Raw genomic sequence first — 20079 nt, forward strand, 5'->3', positions numbered from 1 at the left:
TTCCATATCGGGTCACACTATTAGACTCGTGGGTTCCTCCAAGACTCCAGTACTATCCTTTGGTGATCTCTAGAGGACCACTGTTAGATAGACCAAGAATCAAGACCGGGCCCACAAACCTATATGACCCCTCAAATCTAAGGGCATGTAAAGGGTCCTGTCTTGTAGAATAGCCTTAGTAACACCTGTTCACAGGCTATTCTAGTGTGATCATGTTCAGTGCGTGATCCTATCATTGCAGTCATTCTTCTTGCTTAGGGTCCACTACCCAAGTGACTGAGATAAGCCACTGCACGATACGCGCATGTAGACAAGATTGGTGCTAGTTGAGTACAGGAGGAGATGTCCAATCTCGACCCCAACCAGGAACATTTAAGGTCTGGAAAGAACCAGGATACCATATGCGGTATTATGACTTGGCCCCAGCTAAAGTAGCACCGAACTCATGGCGATTTCTGATCGGCTTCATGTACGTAGTTAAGGTGAATCTTTAGAAGAGCCCAACTTTGAGCCTATTCCGAAGATGTGCTTCTTTGAAGAGGCATCGTGAAGGGGGTTAGATCTATTTAAGCCAGCGTGCCGATGTTAAGATGGTAAAGTGCAAACGGACTTCAATTCACGATTGGAAGAACATATCTTTCTTTGTCAGTCAGGAGAGCAATTGGACGGTTCCTACGAATTGGTCCAAATGCAAGACCACGGGGCTAAGACGACAACCCACCTTAATTGGTGAAGATCTTGAGGTGTTCGGTGACATCCTTAAGCACGGGGACATCCATTCAAGGGAGCTTATTAACTAGCCGATGTTAGTAGAGATCAGAATCAGTATTGCTACTAGAGCACGTAGGTGTCTTAGGCCATCTGTCATATGAATACATAGCTTATTCTCTCTTTAAAAAAAAAAATATGTTGCGCCGATCTCTTACACTAATATTTTTTGAAGAAATAGAGAGCTCGACAAGCCTTGATAATGTGAGGGTGATGGTCCGAGGTGGAGGTGCGCCCCGAGTTGGAGCATGGTGAGGGACATCTTTGAAGAAAAGGGAGCCTACCTCATCGGCCTCTGCTAACGATCCCTGTCAGGGTAAACCAGGTCGTCCCAGTATCAGCGCCAAATCTCCTGGGACCCTTCGAGCCCTATTTAATGAAAGGCACAATGGCCTGGGAGCTTCTTCTAGTGGTCCGTTCGATCTGGACGGTGATGCCCTAGGAGAGGCGGGCCCAGTCTTCCGGCCGGATTGGGTCGTTCTGAAGACTAATAGTGGGACCGGCAAGCCTCGTGTGGCGAGTGAGGTTGTCTTGACGAGTAGGATTTCGAAGGACAAGACTCAGGTCTACGACGAGCCTTTGGAGACGAGCATAGAGGGAATTTGCTTGTCTTAACACCGAGATCAGTGATCTGAAGAAGGAGGAGATCAAGTTAAACTAGACCGTTCAAGATAAGGATTCTGAGATTGAGAGTCTGAAGAAGTCTTTGTATGAATTGTAAGTGAAGTATTACACAGACTTTGAAAGATACTGAGCGGAGGTGAAAGATCTTGTGGCATCTAGGGTGGCTGCAGTAAAGGCTAAAGAGGAGGAGTTTTTTAGTCTTACTACTAACTCTTATACCGTGGGGTTCTCTGATTGGAGGATTGTCATTTCTCAGAACTATCCAGACATCTCTTTCGAGGAGATCATCCTTCAATAGGCAAGAGTGACCCCAGAGGATGTGGAAGAAACAACCCCTAAGCCAACCGAGCAGGAGGATGCCCCATGTCTTGAGTTTTCCTCCTTGTTATTGAAATCCCACTAGGCAACCCAAGAGGGGGGGGTGAATTGGGTGTCTTTAAAAAAATTTAACCTCTTTAAAAACTTTGTAAGATTAGTTTCAAAATCATAAATGAATATCCTCTCTTAGACCTTTTGTCGAACACTTGTTAGATGACTTTTGAAAATCCTAGTTGATTATTCCCTTTTTAATCTTTCTATCAAAATACTTGATGGTTGATTAAAGATTGTAAATCCCACAACAAGATAAATGATTAGATGAATAGTTTCTTTTAGGCCTTTTATCAAACACTTGGTGGAAGGTTTATACAAACTTAATTAACAAGATTAAATGGGCTAATTAGTAAGGTACTAGATAAGCAAGTTAATTATCAATGATAACTACTCACTCAATTCTAAGTGTATAAATGCAAGCACAAATAAGAATGAGGGTGAGAGAGATAAATACCACACAAGGGACACGAATATTTATAGTGGTTCGGTCTTAACCCAAGACCTACTCCACTATTCTCAAGTTTTGTCTCCTTGAGGAATCCACTATCTCCGAAGGAATTTAAATACGGCGTTCCTTTCGCCTTGTACAATCCGAGCGTTCAAGCTCCAAGGGTCTTAAATATGACGCCCTTTGTTGCCAAGTTTACAATGAAGAAGAAGATGAAAGCACACTCTAAATTTAGCTTCTTGAAGGCTTGATACAATGTAAAGCTCACAAGAGTCTCTCAAAGAGAATTACAAAGATAAGCCTAGGTCTAATCCCTTTAGATATTCTCAAATTGAGGCACAAGAGTGTTTTCCACTCTCTTATATGTTTACAACAAGTTTAGGAATGAGAGAGATGAGTTCACATGCTTAGGGAACCCATATATATAGAGAAAATCCAAAACTAGCCATTACAGGAGCATTTATGTAATTCTGGGCAACTTCCCAACGGATATATTTTAGGGCATTTTTGGCATTTTCCAGATTTCAGACCCGGTTTTGTAAACTTCATATCTCACTCGTTTCTCGTTAGATTTCGACATTATTATACTAGATTTGAATACAACGCTTAGGTATCCCATGCCTCAACAGGGGATACCTAAATGGGATTAAATTATAGAATCTAACACAAGACTCATTACTCACATCTTCAACTTTAAAGCTCATCTTCAAGTCTTGGTCTCTTGCATGGATCACTCTTTCAAGTTGGTTCAAGTTCCTTGACATTGTATGTGGTTCATCTTCAAGCATAGGCCATGGAATGATGTATGTGCTTGCCGGATTGACCTGTAAATTTCCTGTCTATAGCACAACACTCAAGGCAAACAATTAGCCCATAAATGACTAATTAATTTGTGTTTGTTAATCATCAAAACAAAGTGATTGAGAGAACCCACGAGGGCCCTTGGGCTTACAATCTCCCCCTTTTTTATGATGACAAACGAAATTGATTAGAGGTGGGAGGAACCTCTTATGAGGATTAGATAAACAATATTAGCATAACTACTCCCCCTCAACATATGCATAAGTTAGATTTACCAAATTATATTATAGAATACTTATGAATCATGGACATCTAATCAATTTCATAACTCTCCCCCTTTTGTCATAAGCAAAAATGAAGGATTAACAGTTAAGCACAATACAAAGCATGATAGATATTCAATGAATATAGATACTCTCCCTAACTTTTTATCATGAATACAAGATAAACAAGGTATAGATGGCATGATAAGAGCATAACAACATAGAAACAAGATACCAAATATAAATCAAGTCTATGTTGGAGAAAAAGCAAAGAGACATTTCAATTTAGCTCAATTTTGGGTGTATATGAATAAACCTAATGTAAATCAACCCTATGACAAATAAAACAATAATAGTATAAGAATTTAAAGCTCATATTATACTTATCATGAACGAAATAAAGCAAGTTTAAAGTTTAGCATGATAAGCCCCCCCTTTTTTAATTCCTTATAGAATCTTATCATGAGGTGATGAATTAATATGATGTAAGACCTATCTTGATAAGCAAGAATATATATAATGAAAGTTAAGAACTCACCCTTTTTAACTGTCGTGTATATGGTTAACTGTTAGCACATTTCATGACATGACAGTGAGGTATATCATGGGTATATGAGTGAAAAAGTAAAAACACACATGATAACCACTCAACTTCAAAGAAATTAGGATGAGCAAGTGTAATATACTTCTATGAATGAGGATCAACAATGATATTAAGGTTTTAGCACAAAATTCAAAAAGTTGATTATGAAACCCCCTCTTTTTATTTATTAAAGATATGCAAGTTAAAGCACAAATATGTTAGGAATATCAAAATAGACAATGCTACAAGTCATTATGGTCCATATGATTCTACATATAACACTAGTAAGCTCTCCCCCTTTGTCTTTATCATTGGCCTTAGGTGAAACCTATAAAGCAAGGCATGACATGACACAATAGGCCAAATATATGAAAGTGAACACATGGCCAACAAAGAATCTTATCATGATTATATATACTAAAAAACTTTAGAAACACATGATAAGGATGTCTAATCATAGGAAATAAGATAAATAACTCTAAGAAAGATCCTATGAAAGAGATTACAAGGTAGACCACTAGAATGAAAACTTATCCTTGGAATGACAATTACCATATATTGATACCAAAATGATACCAAATGAAATCAAATAGATGATCCAAGATAAGCATGAAGCCTAATAGGATATGACATAAAAATCTAGGCTATGGGTTTACTTGTCTTAAACTCAAAATACACATATAAGCACAAGACAATGTCAAAAGACACATATGGAGCAACCATGCTCCAAATGAGTGAACTTATCAAAGGAGGGGCTTTAAAGTTAATCTTGTCCTTTAAAGTTAATCTTGTCCTTTATGGGTTATCTTGTCCTTTAAAGCCTCCCTTGTGTATATCATCTCTTATATGATAAGTTTACAAATCGAGTATAAGAACGTTGAAATCTGACGAGAAACGAGTGAGATATGAAGTTTACAAAACCGGGTCTGAAATCTGGAAAATGCCAAAAATGCCCTGAAATAGATCCGTTGGGAAGTTGCCCAGAATTACATAAATGCCCCTGTAACGGCTAGTTTTGGATTTTCTTTATATATATGGGTTCCCTAAGTATGTGAACTCATCTCTCTCATTCCTAAACTTGTTGTAAACATATTAGAGAGTGGAAAATACCATTGTGCCTCAATTTGAGAATATCTAAAGGGATTAGACCTAGGCTTATCTTTGTAATTCTCTTTGAGAGACTCTTGTGAGCTTTACATTGTATCAAGCCTTCAAGAGGCTAAATTTAGAGTGTGCTTTGATCTTCTTCTTCATTGTAAACTTGGCAACAAAGGGCATCATACTTAAGACCCTTGGAGCTTGAACGCTCGGATTGTACAAGGCGAAAGGAACGCCGTTTTTAAGTTCCTTCGGAGATAGTGGATTCCTCAAGGAGACAAAACTTGAGAATAATAGAGTAGGTCTTGGGTTAAGACCGAACCACTATAAATCTTCATGTCTCTTGTGTGGTATTTATCTCTCTCACCCTCACTCTTATTTGTGCTTGCATTTATACACTTAGAATTGAGTGAGTAGTTATCATTGATAATTAACTTGCTTATCTAGTACCTTGCTAATTAGCCAATTTAATCTTGTTAATTAAGTTTGTATAAACCTTCCACCAAGTGTTTGATAAAAGGCCTAAAAGAAACCATTCATCTAATCATTTATCTTGTTGTGGGATTTACAATCATTAATCAATCACCAAGTATTTTGATAGAAAGATTAAAAAGGGAATAATCAACTAGGGTTTTCAAAAGTCATCTAACAAGTGTTTGACAAAAGGTCTAAGAGTGGATATTCATTTATGATTTTGAAACTAATCTTACAAAAGTTTTTAAAGAGGTTAAATTTTTTTAAAGACACCCAATTCACCCCCCTCTAGGATTTCCTAGTGGGATTTCAATAACAAGGAGGAAAACTCAAGGCAGGGGGCATCCTCCTGCTCGGTTGGCTTAGGGGTTGTTTCTTCCACATTCTCCGGGGTCACTATGGCCTACTGAAGGATGATCTCCTCGAAAGAGATGTCTGGATAGTTCTGAGAAACGACAATCCTCCAATCAGAGAACCCCACGGTATAAGAGTTAGTAGTAAGACTAAAAAACTCCTCCTCTTTAGCCTTTACTGCAGCCACCCTAGATTCCACAAGATCTTTCACCTCCGCTCAGTATCTTTCAAAGTCTGTGTCATACTTCACTTACAATTCATACAAAGACTTCTTCAGACTCTCAATCTCAGAATCCTTATCTTGAATGGTCTGGTTTAACTTGATCTCCTCCTTCTTCAGATCACTGATCTCGCTGTTAAGACAAGCAAATTCCCTCTATGCTCGTCTCCAAAGGCTCGTCGTAGACCCGAGTCTTGTCCTTGGAAATCCTACTCTTCAAGACAACCTCACTTGCCACACGAGGCTTGCCGGTCCCACTATTAGTCTTCAGAACGACCCAATCCGGTCGGAAGACTGGGTCCGCCTCTCCTAGGGCATCACCATCCAGATCGAACGGACCATTAGAAGAAGCTCTCGGGCCATTGTGCCTTTCATTAAATAGGGCTCTAAGAGTCCCAGGAGATTTGGCGCCGGTACTGGGACGACCTGTTTTACCCTGACAGGGATCGTTAGCAGAGGTCGATGAGCTAGGCTCCCTTTTCTCCAAAGATGTCCCTCGCCCTGCTCCAACTCGGGGCGCACCTCCATCTCGGGCCATCACCCTCATATTATCAAGGTTTGTCGAGCTCTCCATTTCTTCAAAAAATAATAGTGTAAGAGATCGGCGCAACAGATTTAAAAAAAAAAAAAAGAGAGAATAAGCTATTTATATATATGACAGATGGCCTAAGACACCTACGTGCTCTAGTAGCAATACTGATTCTCATCTCTACTAACATCGGCTAGTTAATAAGCTCCCTCAAATGGATGTCCCTGTGCTTAAGGATGTCACCGAACACCTCAAGATCTTCACCAATTAAGGTGGGTTGTCGTCTTAGCGCCTTGGTCTTGCATTTGGACCAATTCGAGGGAACCGTCCAATTGCTCTCCTGACTGACAAAGAAAGATATGTTCTTCCAATCGTGAATTGAAGTCCGTTTGCACTTTACCATCTTAACATCGGCACGCTAGCTTAAATAGATCTAACCCCCTTCGCGATGCGTCTTCAAAGAAGCACATCTTTGGAATAGGCTCAAAGTTGGGGTCTTCTAAAGATTCACATTAACTACGTACCTGAAGCCGATTAGAAATCGCCATGAGTTCGGTGCTACTTTAGCTAGGGCCAAGTCATAATACCGCATATGGTATCTTGGTTCTTTCCAGACCTTAAATGTTCCTGGTTGGGGTCGAGATTGGACATCTCCTCCTGTACTCAACTAGCACCAATCTTGTCTACATGCGCGTATTGTGCAATGGCTTATCTCAGTCACTTGGGTAGTGGACCCTAAGCAAGAAGAATGGCTGCGATGATAGGATCACGCACTGAACATGATCACACTAGAATAGCCTGTGAACAGGTGTTACTAAGGCTATTCTACAAGACAGGACCCTTTACATGTCCTTAGATTTGAGGGGTCATATAGTTTTGTGGGCCCGGCCTTGATTCTTAGTCTATCTAACAGTGGTCCTTCTAGAGATCACCAGAGGATAGTACTGGAGTCTTGGAGGAACCCACAAGTCTAATAGTGTGACCCGATATGGAATTCTCCTTCCCAACTGCTGGGATATCATTTACAGTCTCGGTCAGAGCACTAGGCCTATAAAATATCTTGGCCAAGCGGATTTGATAAATGGTTTATCAAAGGTTTTATTAAAACACTTTAATGTTTTTGAAATGACTTTGCAAAGGCATTTGTGGGCCCTAACTGCTTGAATGGAAGGTATACCATGAGTGGGCTCAGGGGGTAGTAGTTGTCCACCCCTGTAGGACTCAACTCAGTAGATGTGGAATGGAGAAGAGACTTGCACATATTAGATATGATTAGGGGTATGATGATTTGACATCCATCTTCAGGGTTATGTTTCGATAGAGGCCACTAATCCAATGCAATTGTAGTTGTTGACAACAGAGCAGGATCGACCGTCGGATCCCTGCAACGATCCCACTCACAACGCGAATGACTAATTTATATCCTTTGGATAAGTGTCCGCATTTACTAGACTACACAGATGGACTAGAATCATTGCATTTGATGATAGGGGAAAAGATTTACGTAATTCCTTTGATGGATACAAAGCATAGGGCGCATTTGGAATACCAAAAGAGTTAATTGTTAACTTAGGGGCATTTTGGGCATAATATAATATCATGGATAGAGCTTCTATCCCATTGGATGGGAAGAAATTTGTTTATTTAATTATAGAATTAAATAACAAGTGTGTATTTCGCGTATAGTTGCATTTTACATAAATCGTTGACCTATTAGACAAAATGAGTGCATAAGTACTCATTTTTAACAACTTTGAAAGATATACAACTTTGTAGTTTATTACTTTTACAAATTCTTCTATATAATAGCCCAAAAACGGGTTTGAAAATCGGTTAGCAGATTTGTAGCGGGAATGCACTTACATCAAGGTGGCCCCACAAGCAAAAACACCCAGTGCAAGCAAACCAAATTTTTTCAAGGTTTGGAACATGCCAAATTCTAGTAGAAAGCTCCATAGGTTCCCACTTTGTATTGGTTTCCAATTTTAAAAGTCTAGTTAACTAGTTTTCCTAATTTGAGTCAAATTGTTAGAGAAACTTTGGAAATTTTTAAAAGTAGGAAACCAACTCTATATAAACTATCATATCATATTTTTGGAGGCTCATCAAGGCTGGAAAATTCACGCTCTCTCCTTGGAAAAACATCCAAGACTATCTCTCTTTTCTACTCTCAAGTTTTTTTCTCTTTATCTCCTAGTTTTTCAACTCTAGTTCAAATTGTTTTGAGAAAACCTAAAGACCCATCAAGAAAATTCAAATTCCCATCCAAAGATGATGATATAGATCAGTACATGTGTTTGAAAAAAGTTCTTCAACTTCAATTCGCGCAATTTGAAGAATCAATCGGTTCAACTTGCGGGTCTGCTGCGATCGGATCGTTCATGGCCGTTCGAGGTTCCTAGTTTCCTAGGTTAGTGGGAAAAATCACCATCAGACCATCTAGACCTAAGTTCCTGCGTTAAAGGCAAAATCAAAGAGAAAATTTTTGTTTTACACGATTATTTAGTTCCGTTGCACGTAGCGATTTCGCCCGGAGGTTAGACCCTTCCAACCCAACCTACTTTGGGCATATTGTTCTTTGGGCATATCATATTACACCCAAGACAGCCATCGGGGAGACCCTATCCAACTTAATCTTTGAGACTAAAACACTGGTCCTGGTGGAAGTCAGTGTTCCCCAGTTCTGACGGGAAAAGTTTAATGAGCAGCGCATTGATGAAGGGTTGAGAGCAAACCTCGACTTACTTGAAGAGGCCAAAGAAAGGATTGGGATCAGAATGTCGGCATATCAACAGAGGGTGACGAGGTATTACGATGCCAAGATGAATAAAATGATTTACTGCATGGGTGACCTTGTTATGAGATGCGCCTCCGTATCGTAGCCACAAATGGTAGTCAAACTCTGTCCGAACTGGGTGATGCCTTACAGAGTCACACAAATAGTGAGACCCAGAACCTACTGGCTGAAAACAATGGAAGGTCACCCACTCCCACACGGTTGGAACTATCGAAACCTTAGGAAGTTTTACCAATGAAAAGTAGTTGTAACATGCCCTACTAGGGAATGATGAGAGGTGCTGGTGTAATGATCCCATTGTAATCAACATTGTCATCTGTCAATGAATAAAGACCATGTTTTAAAATCAGTCTAGGGCAACCAAGTGGGCGGTGAATTGGTTGGTGATTAAAATTTTTTACTTTAATTGGTTGATAAACCCTAATTCACTTGTTGTTAATCTTTCTTATGTGTTTAGTACAACAAATGTAAAATGAAATACAAACGTCTACAAAGAAAGAATGAAAGGGAAGAGAAAAAAGAAAAGATGCACACCAAATTTATAGTGGTTCTGCATGAAGTCGTGGATTTTGATGTTGCTAGCCAACCAGACCGCCATGAAGTCGTGGTCTGATCCTAGCCTAATTAGTAAAAATGCCTTGGATCCATTATCGTAACAGTCCGTTTTTTGTGAGAGAATTTTTCGTCAATGTTTATCTGACCAACACTAATGTTAGTCTTCCATAATCGCATTTTGCAATCAAGGATAGGCAAAATGGGGCAAAACCATTCTTGATGTCAACTTCATTGAAATAAATGGCTGGTCTCCATTGGAAGTTTTTTCTATGGTCTTCACTCCAAACTGAGTTTTGGGAGGAAGATTCGCTTGGTAACAGCTGCTGCGAACGATCACTAGGGGGTTGGGTCAATGTGGATGACAATGGGTGGAGAGATAGGGAAATATGGGACTGGGCAAAGTGGGGGAAGCTCTCTTTAGTAGGTGGAGCAAGGGGTGGTGGAGTCACTGCTGGAGGTGACTCGGGTAGGGGCTTCATCAGACGAGTCACCCAATTATTGCATTAAACAGATGGGTTGCAGAAATTTTAACACTAACGGAAGTTGGGTTTTGAGAACACGGGCGGAAGTTGCCTAATACCCATTTTGTCGGTTAGGGTTGAGCTTTTTTGCACAGGTTCAATTTTCCTTTAAATCATGAACATTTTAACCTCGCTTGCTTGTGAGGTTCTACTTTGCAGACACGTGACGCCTATCGCACCTTCGGGTCAAGGGCGTGACACAAAATCCCTTCCCTAAATTGATAATACCATGTGTAATTTCCTTCACTTTGGACAAATAAATGAAAAAAAGTAATTAGAATAGAGTTTGTCCCAGTATTTCACTATTTTCTTATGTAACGTCTACCAATCTATTTGATACAAATAGAAAGGCAGCATGTACAAGCACTTGCTTAGGCATTAAAGACATTGAAAGTGGCTACTAGACAGAGAGGAATTTTTTTGTGCGTTGTAATCCCTACTGATTCATTCATATCCACATCCTCCCTTTTTACCATGTGCGGCAACTCCCAGTTGAAACAGTACAGAAGATTTGCCAGTGCAAGCTCAATTACTGATACTGCAAACTGGATCCCCGGGCAGACCCTCCTCCCAACTCCAAATGGAATGAGCTCAAAATCTTGTCCTTTGAAGTCTATAGAATTGTCTATAAATCTCTCCGGCCAGAACTCTTCGGGATTTTCCCAACATTTCCTGTCCATAAAGATGGCTCTTGCATTAATCAATACTCTTGTTCTTTTAGGAATCTCGTACCCTCGGACGGTGCACTTCTTTGTTGTTTCCCTTGGAAGTAATGAAGGAGATGGAGGATGCAATCTCAGAGACTCTTTTACAACTAATTTTAAGTAATTAAGTAGGTGAAGATCACTTTCTTGAACCCGTTCTTTCTTGCCGATAATCTGTCTCACTTCATTTTGTGCTCTCTTCATCACTCTTGGGTTTCTTATGAGCTCTGACATGGTCCATACCAGTGACGATGAAGATGTATCAGTTCCGGCAATTAACATATCCTGCATCACCCAAAATGATCAGTTCAAGGCGCTATTAAGAAAATCGGACTTGCAGTAAATTGGAAATTGTAAATCAAAATCAAATTCCATGATTTTGGGGAAATGTTGTTGAGGATTTCCTATGATCGATGTTGCTTAGGATACTTAAGGACTCATGAGGACTTTAAGAAGGTGTAAATGTATGTAGGCATTTTAGAGTGTCATGGGTTTATAGATATGAGTTATTTGTGTAGACATTGTATGCTTAAAGAGAAACTTCAAGGGTAAAGGTTAAAGGGAGAAGAAGTGTAGAGATTCTAAGGAAAGAGGAAAATAATACCAAAACTCTTGTCCAATTGTTTTGATATATAAAAGTCTTTTTTATTTTGTTGTTTCATTTGTAGTTTTGGTAGATCTCTACATGGACCCTTTGGCCATGTATGTCCCAAGCTTTCTTACCATGCTCTTATGATCACAACACTACATAATAGCCAATTGGGGCCAAAACCGAGTAAATAAACTCGAATGGATGAAATGGGTTTTTCATTGGTCAGGCTAACTATTCCGTCAAATTGCCAGAATTTTTCAAGTTTCTGATTGACTCAATCGGGCCTGACCTAAGTAGATTTGGGCTATTAGTACTAGATTGTGTTATATGAGATGGATAATCCATGAAGTGAGCTGATAAATTCATCCCCATCTAGGATAAAATTACCTTTTCTAGGATAAAATTCTCCCTTGTATTGGTTGTGCTGGTACATCTCTCTCTCTCTCTCTCTCTCTCTGTCTCTCTCTCTCTAGTATAGTATTCTCTCTCCCATGAACCTTTTGTGGGACATAACAAGTAAATTGTTTAGATCTTTGAACAAGGTAGGAATCATCTATACTTATTCTCACAACTAGGTCTCTCTCTTATCTCCTTGAGCACAAATCCTTGTTGGGGCCAAGAATGAATGATGTAAATCTTTGAAAGTGGACACCATAAAAAGTGTATTTAAAAAAAAAAAAAAACACTTGGGCCCTCCTGGTTTGAAGATCCAAACAGTTCATTTGTTGCTTCTCAACGTAAATAGGCTTTGCCCATAAAATCATCTCCATAGGATGATCCAAACTCTCTGATCAACCTCTATATATAGGAGTATTAAGATCATCATATGGAGATGGATTTTGCGGAAAGGCCTATTTACATTGAGGCCGTCAAATGAACGGTTTGGATATTGAAATAACTTGAGCCGCAATAAATTTTCTAATAAATATGCATTATATAGTATTTGTACGTAGGTGCACCTATTTTTTTTAAAATAGAGTGTGGCCCACCTTGTTCAAAGATCTAAACTATTTAGCACTAGGCCTTAAGTCAAATACATTGCACTGCAAAAGTCATCTCCATTGGATAATCCTAACTCTTCGATCCATTTCTTTATGGTGTAGTTTATCTACATATTATAGAGGGTTAGTATCATCCAATGAAGTTGATTTTTGGGCCACAGTCGACTAAAATTGGGGCTAAAAAACTGAATGGTTTGGATCATCGAACATTTCGCCTTCATTGCAGTTTTCAAAATGTATGCTCACCCACGAAGATCCAAAGCATTCATTTCTTAAACCACAACGTAAATAGGATGTGCCCCAAAAATCATCTCCATCGGATGATCCTAACCATCCGATCTAATACAACATCACCATATATAAATTTGTATGGATCAAAGAGTTAGTAATCATTCATGTTGTGCCCCACCAAGGATTTCTGCTAAATGAAAGAACACAGAGAACTGGTTGTGAGAATAAGTACATGTGGAGCTTACCTTGTTCAAAGACCTAAATAATTCAATTGTGAGGTCCCATGTACCGGTTTTGTTGTTAGAGAGAGAGAGAGAGAGAGAGTGTGTGTGTGTGTGTGTGTGTGTGTGTGTGTGCTGCATCGGTTGTGGCACAACCGGTACAAGTGGGAGAAAGTCTCCTAGAACGGTCGAATTTATCAGGCTCAATTCATGAATTGTAAACCAAGCAGGAGAAAGATGAAGCAAACCATTAGGATGGCCTTTATGTGATCTCTACTAAGCAAGGTCGCCAGACTTGGATCCTTTTGAACTCGAAGCAAAAAATGGACGAAATCTTCGTTCTCAATTTCAGGGCTCTCGGAATTTAGATGCTCTTTGATCACTTCTTCATAGAAATCGTCGAGTTCCCTGAAGTTCTTCTCGAGCCTCGCTTTCATTCCAGTGAACGTGTGGAGCCACTCCAAGCCCGGGAAGAAATCAGAGATACAGAAACCACCTAACAAGGCCTGTGTTTCTTTTAGAATATCATGAAATCTACTCTTTCCAAATCCTCCACTATTGTCCCCATACTTCTTACCGAAACCTGTTCTACAGACAATATTGTTCACTAGTGAAAACATCAACTCGCTTAAATTAATAGGTACCAAAGAGGTAGAAGAATGGCGTACTGAAGCAATTAGAAGAGCCACCTCTTCTTCTCGCACGGTCCGATAAGACTGCACTCTTTTTGCGCTCAGGAGTTCAGAGAGGCTAAACTTCCTGACCTGCCGCCAATACTCTCCAAGAGGGGAGAAAGCCATGTCTAAGCATCCATAAGAAATCTTTTTGGTAGCATACAAAACAGGCCTACCAGAAAATGCAATATCATGGGACTTAAAGATCTCCCTCGCCACGTCGGCTGAGGAGATAACAAGAGTTGGTATGGACCCAAGTTGAAGGAACATTAGAGGCCCGTGTTCATTCGAGAGTTGCTCGAGAGAGTGATGGGGCAATTCGCCAAGCTGGTGTAGATTACCAATGATAGGAAGCTTTCTTGGACCTGGAGGTAGATTACTTGCCTCATTTTTTCTCTTCTTCCTTATGTGTCTAAGAAAAAATGTAGAAATGAAGGCAAGGAGGAGACCGATAAAAATAGAGAGAGACATTATTGTTGTTACACTTCAATGTCAATCTGGGGTGGAAGAAAAAGTTCCCTTTATATAAATTTCTCATAGAGCAATTATATTGGAGAAATTATATGGTTCTAGGTCGTCACTCGTCAAGTCCTATTAAGGTGGTACGATGGAAGTACCATCCTAGATATTTGATATTTGATCGAACCACTGCTGTTGGATTAAATATCAAGGGCAGTACCGCTCACATGGTACTTGACTCTTGGGCACCGTATAAAAACTCATTATATGGTGCCAGTGCGAAATCATGGTACCACAGAAGTGCTGCCCTTCGTAGTTGGGCGGCACTTCTGTCGTACCCACGTACGTGGGACTAGTGGGCACCATATAAAATCTCCTTCAATTAATAGATATTTTAGGTTGATGTTAGTAAAAAGTGAGGCCTCAAAACTAAGGCTGCAAACGAGCCGTGCCGAGCCGAACATTGGGGTATTCGTGCTCAGCTCGCTTAGTTTGAGGCTTGGCTCATGTTCGTGACGAGCTTTTTTTATGGGCTCGTGTTCGGCTAGCCAAAATTCAACAAAGCTCGAGCTAGGCTCGGCTCGGCTCATTTAGTAAACGAACGAGCCCGAGCTTTTAATGAGCCGAGCCGAGCCAGGCTCGAGCTTGGTCAGGTTCGGATTCAGCTCGTTTAGTAAACAAATCATATATATATATATATATATATATATATATATATATATATATATATATATATATATATATATATATATCATGCGACCCACGTGGTCACATAGAGAACCATTTGTATGTCTAAGGATTAGGATCATCCAAACAACGTGTGGTCCCCACTTGTGGTTGTCAGTTCGGATAGATCCTACCACATCGATCCCGTCGCAAAGGTGGGACCCAAAATTTGGGTGTTAGGGAAAGGCTCAACCTTCACTGTCTTTTTAGTTTCATTCCCACAAGAAATATCTTGGAAGAAAGAACCACTGTGAAGTTATAGAGATAGGATGGGGTCCACCACCTCCAGAAATAACGATGCAAGTGGAGCAGCTCTTCTTTTGTCACTGCCCTATCTTTGATTAAACAACCATACGATTTATTCCAGATAACGATGGAAGTGGAATCTACCGATTGCTAATGTTAAAGCAATTGGGACCCACTTTGAATTAGCGATCCTGCCTGCTTCCCATGGGATTTTGATAAGATACGAAAGGATGTTTCAGAGCGCAAAATCGCTTTCAGTGACTTCTTTGTTACTATGATGAGATTTTCTTGGACTCTAGATATGGAACACATGTAAAATGATAGGAACAGTGATACAATAGACAAACTGTTAGATATTTTCAAAATACCGAATTTTGAAAAATAGTTATAAAAATAGTTGTTTGAAACAACAAAGTTTTATTTTGAAAAAAGGTGTTTTGAAAGTGAACATTAAGGGGCCTTTCAGATATGCGGATTTTAGAATCCAGTTTTTTAGTTTGACAACAGTGTAAAAGAGGGTTCATGATCAAGCTGTTGCCGCTATCCTGGCAGCGTTTCTTGGATTTTAAGTAAGAAAACCAGGTTTTAGAAATCTCTCATGCATCCTGAGATTTCTAAAACCTTGAAAAATGGGAGGATCTGCTGCTCTCTTGCTGTCGGAAAGAAGGGCGAGAAGTCAAAAACGACGGTTGGTCTGCTTCTTCTCTTGTCTCTTAGCTACAATTTTGAAGAAATCCGCATATCCAAACGACCAGATACGCAGATTTTAGAATCCAGGTTTCTAGTTTCAAAACAGCATAAAAGAGGGTTCATGATCAAGCTGTTGTATGCTGTCCTGACAGCATTTCTTGGATTTTAAGTGAGAAATTCAAGTTTTAAAAATGTCTCCTGCATCATGAGATTTCTAAGACCTGGAAATATGGGAGGATCTGCTACTCTCTTGCTGATGGAAAGAAGGGCGAGAAGTCAAAAACGACAGCTGGTCCGCTTCTTCTCTGGTCTCTTAGCTACAATTTTGAAGATATCCCAGATTCTAAATCCGCGTATCCAAACGGCCCCTAAAAGTTGTGGAAACCACCTTGGAAAATGAGAAAGGTGGAGAGGGGTTAATAAGTACCCTCCCACGCTTGTGCATATGGTGCATGGGACTAGTGCACCCTCTGTGGTGTGGGTTGTAGGGAGCTTTTTTGCACAGTCTATACATTGCACGTACGCATCCCCGCGAGGATCTATCAGAGCGCTTAATTTTTTTCAGATTGGATCTGAGTCATTGATCAAGATCTAGATCAATCGTGTGATCATACGGTTATTTATCCTGAGTGGCTGTGATCTTGAACAAAGGATCACGCTCGGATGTGCTCCAATGGCTAGTGTTTGATCGGGTGCCTTCAACATATGTCGGTGGTTGCCATTCTCTTTGTAGACACTTGGTCGATTAACAAGAGCCTTAGCTCTGATACCAAATGAAATCCTAGATAGCAACCCAAGAGGGGGGTGAACTAGGTTTCTTTTAAAAAAACATGTTTAATTACTTTTCAAAAACAATTCAACTTACTTGAAAGGGTAAAAACTCAATTAATTAAAGATATGTAAAGGAAGGTATTACTCAATTAATTAAAGATATGTAAAGGAAGGTATTACTCAATTAATTAAAGATATGTAAAGGAAGGTATCTACCAAGCACCACAAGTAGAAAAGAAGAGGAAGGAGGAAACTTGAATAAAAGATTTTTATAGTGGTTCAGGAAACCAACTACAGCCTCTCTTCTCAAGGTTGTTGAAATCCCAAAGGGCAACAACCAAGAGGGGGGTGAATTGGGTGTTTTAAAAAATTTCTACTTAAAATGCTAAGGAAAATGTGATTTACCTAATTAGTTCTAACCCTTGCTCAAATTATATTCGAATAGAAAAATGAAAGAGATTACCAATCACACCATAAGAAAAGAGAGAGAGAAAGGGAGCAAGGAGACTACACGGCGATTTATAGTGGTTCTGTCACAACTTGACCTACTCCACTACCCACGTACTTAGTCTTTCCTTGGGATTTTCTCCACTACGGTGAGACTCCTCAATGCCGCCTCACAAAGAGTTACAAACAATCACTACCTCCACAAGGGGACACACCCGTGTATACAATCCGCCTCCAAGGACGTTCTTCTTCGTTGCACTACTGCCTTGAAGAAAGAAACTTCTCTTTGCAACTCCAAAAGAAAGAATGAAGAAATAAAAGCTCTCGAGCCTCTTTAATGCATATACAACTCTCAAGCTCATAATGCTTGGGGAGATCATCTTGACAAGAAATGAATGTAAGTTTAAATGCACAAGAGGAAGAAGAAGATTTCTTTTGATTTTCAAAGATGAAAGCTCTATAGTTTCAAAGATAATATGAAAAAAGAATGATTTGAAGGTCTTTAATGGTCATTAAATAGCCCAACTTCATTTATGACCGTTCAAGGGCAAAACCGTAATAAACAGGGTAGGTATACCTACCCTGCACAGGCCCTAACGGCTCTTTTGCCAGACCGGCGCAGTCGACTGAGCTACGGCGGTCGCCCGTGTTTATCGGGCGTCCTTTTTTTATTTTCAAAATTTAAACCGCCACGGTCGACCGAGGTCACTGCGGTTGCCCACCGAGGGCTACCTGTTTGATAAAAATTTGGGCTCAAAATATTCAGCGGTCGATCGGCTCGTCACGATCGTCCTTCAAGACCTACCTGGACGTGTTCTGGAAAGATTTCTAGAAAACCAATTCGCGGTCGTCTGGCGTGACCCGGTCGACCGACCTGCTTAATTTCAGAGGTTTCTGGATTTCCAGCAAGCCTTCCGCGGTCGCCCGGCCTATCCTGGTTAACCGGCCCTATATTAAAAACTTGATTTTAAAATTTTATTCTAATGGACTTTGGGCCATGGTCTTTGGGCTTTATACATGTGTTTTTAAATCTTTTAATGCACTATGAAAAATGGTTTTAAAGATGATTTGAAAATATCAAAACATGCAGACACTAAATGCCAAGAGGACTCCAATGCATTCTAAACTATATGAACCTTGAGTCTTCTTGATCTTCAATCTACTTGGGCGCTTGCACGAGCTTCTCCTTGTCTTGGGATAGTCTTCAATATTGCTCTCACGCTTGTGGTTCCCTTGATTCTTCAATAGACCATCTGGCTTGAAGGATAACCACCAAGACTTGACTTTCTCTAAGACTAGCCCGGTTCTTCTTACTTCAAATGTTGATATGAACATAACCTGTCTAAATCACAGCACTAGAGAAGCCATTAGCAAACTACCATCAATTTGGGTTTGTTGATCATCAAAACAAGAGAGGGATATACCCTTGGGCTTATATTCTCCCCCTTTCTTATGATGACAAACCTAAATTGATTATGGGGTTGGAGGCTCCCCCTTAATAAAACAATTGTGCAAATTGTACCCCCCTCAATATATGCTTATCATAATTAAGATGATTAAGAGATTTATGCATTGATTTAAAATTTTTAACGATGAGCACTCGGTAAGCATAGGTAGAGCTAACATGGTGACTAGATGAATCATATGCATGGAATACCAAGTGGGATTGCAAAAATGAGCATACATGCGTACACATAATCAATTTGCCTTTCTTCTCCCCTTTAGTCACATAAAAGAATGGGGAAAGATAAAACATGTGAAAATCCCCCTTTTTTGTTTTTTTTTTTAAAAAAAAAACCTTTTCTTCCCCTAGATAAATATAGTAATAAAAAGTAAATAGACATGTTCATGGTCATGATGAGGCATGTAGCCAAATGATTAGATATCTTAATTACAAAGTGAGAGTACACTCTCCACCTTACGAGGTAAGAGGACTAAGAGCACCAATTGAGTAGCTTTTAAAGTTAAGTTGACATCATGACCATGCATTCAATATCAAACACTCAACCAAATACATAGTATAGATATAGACATTCAATAGCTCAATCAAAAAAATTTCACTTGATGAAGTGACCACATATTCAAACCACTCCTAAGATCACAAAATCTCTCTTCACTTAGGGGTTTAGTGAATATGTCAGCAAGTTGTTCATCAGTGTTGATATACTCAATAGAAATATCACCTTTTTATGAATGATCTCTAAGGAAATGATGCTTAATTTCAATATATTTTGTCCTAGAGTGTTGAATGGGGTTTTTAGTTAGATTGATTGTACTTGTGTTATCACATTGAATTGGAACACACTCAAATTTAAGACCATAATCTTCTAAGGTGTTCTTCATCCAAAGAATTTGTGCACAACAAGCTCCTGCAGCAATATATTCAGCCTCCGTAGTGGATAAGGCGACTGAATTTTGCTTCTTACTAAACCAAGATACAAGGGATCCACCTAGGAACTGACAAGTGCCACTTGTACTTTTTCTATCCACTCTACATCCGGCAAAGTCAGCATCCGAATACCCTACTAGGTTAAATTCTTTGGAACTTTCATACCATAAACCTAGATTATAAGTTCCCTTGAGATACTTGAATATTCTTTTGACAGCTCGCAAATGGGATTCCTTAGGGTATGACTGAAATCTAGCACATACACAGACACTAAACATAATGTTGGGTCGGCTAGCAGTCAAATACAGTAGACTCCCTATCATACCCCTATACTTTTTTCGATCAGTAGATGGGCCAAGATCATCTTTGCTTAGTTTGGTGGATGTACTCATAGGAGTAAGCTTTGTTGGAGAGCTATCCATCCCAAACTTTTTAAGCAATTCTCTTGTATATTTTTCTTGATTAATTAATATGCAATTTTTCATTTGATGAATTTGTAGACCTAGAAAATATTTGAGTTC

General features: G+C 39.5%; 1 protein-coding gene across 1 annotated transcript; it reads right to left on the bottom strand.

The window, feature by feature from the left end:
- Positions 1 to 10666: 10666 nt before the first annotated feature.
- LOC143860359 (cytochrome P450 71A9-like) lies at positions 10667 to 14428 on the bottom strand. The gene is made up of 2 exons (XM_077370947.1): positions 13405 to 14428; positions 10667 to 11396 (listed from the first exon to the last, which is right to left on the bottom strand). The coding sequence occupies exons 1-2, from the start codon at positions 14299 to 14301 to the stop codon at positions 10779 to 10781; spliced, it is 1515 nt and encodes a 504-aa protein (XP_077227062.1). The 5' UTR covers positions 14302 to 14428; the 3' UTR covers positions 10667 to 10778.
- Positions 14429 to 20079: the final 5651 nt, after the last annotated feature.

This window comes from Tasmannia lanceolata, unplaced genomic scaffold, assembly GCF_043159265.1.
Source record: "Tasmannia lanceolata isolate RefF3 unplaced genomic scaffold, GAP_Taslan_0.1 ptg000037l, whole genome shotgun sequence".
NCBI classification, from domain to species: Eukaryota; Viridiplantae; Streptophyta; class Magnoliopsida; order Canellales; family Winteraceae; genus Tasmannia; species Tasmannia lanceolata.

Bases quoted from the DNA above. Each gene is read 5' to 3' on its own strand.
- LOC143860359 (XM_077370947.1), bottom strand. From the start codon at position 14,301: ATGTCTCTCTCTATTTTTATCGGTCTCCTCCTTGCCTTCATTTCTACA. The intron at 11,397-13,404 runs GTTTGCTTCATC...TGGGTGATGCAG, and splicing joins ACATAAAGGCCATCCTAATG to GATATGTTAATTGCCGGAAC.